Here is a 5,000-nt window from a genome sequence, read left to right on the forward strand (position 1 = left end):
CTCGGATCATGGACGAACGAAACAGACACGTAAGTGAAACGCAGATTCAAACACCTGTCAACATGCACGCCATGCACACAACCTTACGTTGACCTTTACCGTGTGGGTCATCAGGTTAACACGGACGCAGCAGCTCGCCGTTCAGCACGGTTACCCGCTCAGACGCCGCTGAACATCTTCTCTGCAGGTCGTTTGCAAGAATTTGAATATTTGCTGATTTGCATAAAAACCAACGGCACATTACGCTACTCGTGAACGGACCGACTTCTCTGTGTCTGAACATCGAGCTCTTAAAGACGTTAAAATGATTCTCACAGTTTGAAGACGACCAATCAGAGCGCTCACATCTTTACATCAGATTCTCAACATGTCACCTCTGAAATCTGTTTTCATCTTGAAGCCAAAAGAGGAAATCAGCTGAAATACCTCCACACAGGACGTCATAGAGACATCGATAAGGGGAATATCAAAGTTTTTAAAAATCCAACTTCATTTGTTAAGAACTTTAAAACAAACACAGTTAAACCAAAGTGCTGCACAGAAGAATAAAATACACAACAGCTCACGAGATAAAAGAAAACTACATGTGAAATACAGAATCAATTTAAAAGACATAAAACATAAAGTAAAATGAATAGGCACGCAAAAAAGAAATCAAATAAATAAATAAGTCGACGTCTTTACTGTGTGTCAAAGGGAAAAGAGCGCCGCTGATGTTGACGGCGCCGCTCTGAAAAGTAGAGTTTCAACTTCTTCTTCTGATCTGATTAAACTCTCAAAGTGTCACAATCCTGGACGTCTAAACTAAACGTGGTCAAAGTTTCAGATCATGAGGTAAACTTATGTTGGCGTAATCCCAGGATGAGTCTGCAGAGGGCGCTAAACGCCTTGTTTTGTAAGTCACCGATATGAAACCTCGCTGACAGCCCTGCAGCGTTCTGCCCCCTCCAGAAGACTTCCAGAGAGCCGGCCAATCAGAAGAGAGTAAAGAGACAGCAGCAGGGGCTTCAAGCCTCAACGTAATCCTCTGAAACCTCTTACATAGACTCTCTTCTCCCAGACACTGGAGAGCAGCCCTCCCCTGGCAGCCCTGCAGTGTTCTGCCCTCCACAGAAGGCTTCCAGAGAGTCGGCCAATCAGAAGAGAGCTGGGGCCTTAAAGAAACTTTTTCAGGCAGAGGCTGAAGTCGAGCTTTCAGCCTCTGCAGCATTCTGCCCTCCTCCAGAGAGCCGGCCAATCAGAAGAGAGTGGGCACATGTTGGGAGGCGGGTCTTAAAGAGACAGCAGCTGAAAAGAGGGTTTTTACCTGACGGCAGTTTGAGATAAATCAGATCATTCTTCACACGATGCAGATGAAGAGATGAGAGCGGTCAATGAGGCTCAGCTGCATTTTCACACACAAGTGAACACACACACACACTTACACACACACACACACACACACTTACACACTCGAGTCTTGTCTGGGGGAGGGGTTCTCTTCCTGTTATGACAGGAAATGCAGGCACATGTGCTTCCTGACCCCTGAAACAGCGGGGCAGGACGAACCGCTTCACAGTCCTCCTCTGGACTCTGTGTTACCCTGAAGTCTGAGCTCCTCCCTCACAATCACAGAATCTACTTTAGTACCTCTTCACTTTTCAAAGCTCCAGATATTTTACTTTAATGTAGAGTTTAAGTTTTTCCTCTGGGCGGCCTGATGGCCTAGCGGTGATAGCCTGATAGCCTAGCCTCCTAACACTTCCTGTCTCTCTTCAGTCGTCCTCTCAAATAAAAAGCAAAATGGACAAAAACAATATCTTTAAATAAAATCTTGACGCGTCCTGAAAGAGCAAACGCAGTCAGAGAGATCAGGTCGATTAAACTCGCCTCAGAATAAAAAAGTAAAGCTGAACAGGAGACCTAAACATCCATCACAGGCCGCCTTCCTGTTTGAACTTTGACCCTCTGTGTTTACTGTAGTCTCTTCCTGTGCAATGAGGGATCACTGCAAACGTCTCAGGTGCACACTTTCTTTTTTTATTTCTTTCTTAGGATGGATTTTGGGGCCTTTTTTGACAGCTGAAGGGAGACAGGAAACATTGAGAGCAGAGAGAGAGGGGGGGGGATGACATGCAGCAAGGGGCCGAGGGTCGGATTAGAACCCACAGCTGCTGAGACGATGACCTCAGTACGTTTGGCTTACGACATAACCGCTAGGCTACCGACGCTCCTTTTCTCGCTTTATTAAAGTAGAAAATGTTCAACAGTTTACGGCATTTCAGACATCAGTGGTCTCAGGCTCGCAGAGAATCACTCCCATGATTCCCCGCCAGCCTCAACGTCCTCTTTTGTTATAGTTTTGATTGAGAGCCCCCTGGTGGTGGGTTTATAAACTGTGCGTTTTAAAGATTTACAATAAAGAAAAGCTCTCATGAAAACCAGCTTCATGAAGACGGTTTGAAACAGAACTCCTCTTCTTCACCTTTAACATCTTCTTCTTCTTCTTCTTCTTCTTCTTCTTCTTCTTCTTCTTCTACTTCTTCCTCTTCTTCTTCTTCTTCTTCTTCTTCTTCTTCTCTCTCCAGGTGACGTTCACTAAGCGTAAGTTCGGCCTGATGAAGAAGGCGTACGAGCTGAGCGTGCTGTGCGACTGCGAGATCGCCCTCATCATCTTCAACAGCACCAACAAGCTGTTCCAGTACGCCAGCACCGACATGGACAAAGTCCTGCTCAAGTACACCGAGTACAACGAGCCGCACGAGAGCCGGACCAACTCGGACATCGTGGATGTGAGTGAACGGACGCCACACACACACACCAACACACAGAACTCATGATGGCGTTACCGTTTAAAGTCCAGCAGATAACGTGGTCGCTCCGTCTCCGCTCCGTCTCCGCTCCGTCAGTCCTCTGCAGCAGATACTCAAAGATTCTGTTTCTGCAGGAGGCCGGAGCATCAGTTTAGCACAGAGCAGGTCGAGCAGGACAGGAAGTCACACACAGAAACAACATTATTACAACATCCGGTTTATTTTCAAAATAAAAGACTCTGTTCTGACCGCTCAGAACGATGACCTTCGGAGTGTTTGTTGATGTGTTTTTCTTAAGGATTTTAGACGACATACAGCAGATTATCATGCGCGATTCTGTAATTACCGCGGGACCTCCTGGGTCTCCGGACTCCAGCTGCTAACGGAGCGGAGCGGACACACAGTGACCACGTATCTGTTGGGCGTTCGGGGTCGGAGCTGTGAACTTTAATCCATGAATCGATCCGTCAGTGATGGGACGATTAGGGTTTGAAGCATCTGTGGTTCCAGCTTCTTAATTGTGAATCCGTGATGGTCGATAAAAGGTCGTCAGGTTTCAGGTTTTGTGCAGCCGCCCTCGCTCTGACTTCTCTCCGTTCACAGGTTGTTTATTGTAAACCTGGAAGTCGAGTTTACGGGTGCAAACTATAGTTTATCGTTTTTTTAAAGTTGATCTTTTAGGTCCTGGAATCAAACTTGGAGAGCTTCCCTGAACCTCGGTCTGCCTCCTCTTATGTAACAGAGTTAGGAGAACACAATAGCAAAGTGTGTGTACCTGATGGACACATGCTAACACACACACACACACACACACACACAAGGTAGCTTAGCACGACATGTCAACAAGGTCAAACTGGATCTGTCAGGAGTCAAAGATCAGGCAGTCTGCTGCTGCTGCCCCGACGCTCTTTTCTTCCTCGTGTCCGTCCTGAGTGAGAGCATCTTTCAGAAACACTCCGACATGAGACTGTGTGTGTGTGTGTGTGTGTGTGTGTGTGTGTGTGTGTGTGCACATGTACATCCTGTGTGTGTTTGTACCTGAGCTTTTCCCTCCACGCGGCCCACCACATGGACTCTTGGCCGGCCCCCGTCAGAATCAGGTTTACACGCTCTGTAATCCTCCGTAATCTACCGCAATCCAGTTTAGCTCGTTACTCTAATCCGCCCGGCGGCCTCTTCTTCATCTCAGCACGTTCACCTCGTGACATATTCACTGCCTCGGTTCTATCTCTTCCTGCACTTCAACGTCATAATAAAGACTTCTATGAATTAAATTCTACAATTCACTTATCAGACTCTTTTATCCAAAGAGACGTACATCAGAGAGTAAGAACAACACAAGCAAGGATCTAGAAAAAAGGGAACAATGTGAGTAAGAGCAAACGATCAGCTTTGAGTCTGATTGGACACACAGGTGCTGACAGGAAGTGACCAGAGGCAAAGCACAACATTGAGGGCAGTTCTTGAGAGCTCTAATCAGTATAGAAACCATCTTATAAGTCGTCGTTATCAAACAAAAACCATCGTCATTACCATAATCATCATCAATAATATGGAGACCATCATCATTAAGTTAGTAGGTATTCATGAAAGAGCTGGGTCTTTAGCTTTTTCTTAAAGGTGCAGAGGGACTCTGCAGATCACATGGAGTTTGGAAGTTCATTCCACCACCGGGGGGCGACAGAGGAGTCTAGTCAGCGTTTTAGGACCCTGTCATTTTTACTCCCTTAACGCGTCGCAAACTTCTGATGACCTTTCAACCTTTCCCCTCACCTTGTTTGTGACATCACAGATTTGAAATGTTTAATGGGCGGTCACATTCCTGCAGAAGAAGTGCGGCTGAGGTGATGGAACGTCTCATCGACTAGGAAATGTCCAAAAATAGAGAAAATGCTCCAATTCAGCATCTTTAAGAGCCATGTTTAAAGAAAGGTGTAAATAAATGAAGTGTGAAGGTTTGAGAACCGTAAAGTAAACCTCTGAAGAAGAAGTGTGTGTGATCAGCTGAGAGAGGTGTGTGTGGTCACATGTGGCTGCAGGGATTCCCATGTCTGACTCTTGAGCGGCGGCCAGCGCAGCAGGTTTAATCTGCAGCTCTCTGAATGGAGGATGAGACGGATAGAAGTCTCTGAGAAAACATGTGTAACCTCCGAGGGCAAAACAACAACACATGGCACGCCACGGCGCCAAGGTCACAGCGGCCGCGCC

General features: G+C 46.5%; 1 protein-coding gene and 1 long non-coding RNA gene across 4 annotated transcripts in view; both read left to right on the forward strand.

Annotated features, from left to right (window-relative positions):
* LOC132992043 (myocyte-specific enhancer factor 2C-like) overlaps window positions 1–5,000 on the forward strand; it is a 37,278-nt gene that overhangs the window by 19,802 nt on the left and 12,476 nt on the right. For both annotated transcript variants that reach the window (XM_061061140.1, XM_061061141.1), the window contains exons 3-4: window positions 1–29; window positions 2,568–2,771. The exon at window positions 1–29 is cut by the window's left edge and continues 118 nt beyond it. In XM_061061140.1, coding sequence (XP_060917123.1) covers window positions 1–29; window positions 2,568–2,771 — 233 coding nt within the window. The remainder of the gene's footprint in view (window positions 30–2,567; window positions 2,772–5,000) is intronic.
* The window catches only part of LOC132992045 (uncharacterized), a 3,952-nt gene continuing 1,745 nt past the window's right edge, over window positions 2,794–5,000 (forward strand). For both annotated transcript variants that reach the window (XR_009676288.1, XR_009676287.1), the window contains exon 1: window positions 2,794–5,000. This exon is cut by the window's right edge. This is a non-coding gene — a long non-coding RNA (uncharacterized LOC132992045).

This window comes from Labrus mixtus, chromosome 17 (genome assembly GCF_963584025.1).
Source record: "Labrus mixtus chromosome 17, fLabMix1.1, whole genome shotgun sequence".
NCBI classification, from domain to species: domain Eukaryota; kingdom Metazoa; phylum Chordata; class Actinopteri; order Labriformes; family Labridae; genus Labrus; species Labrus mixtus.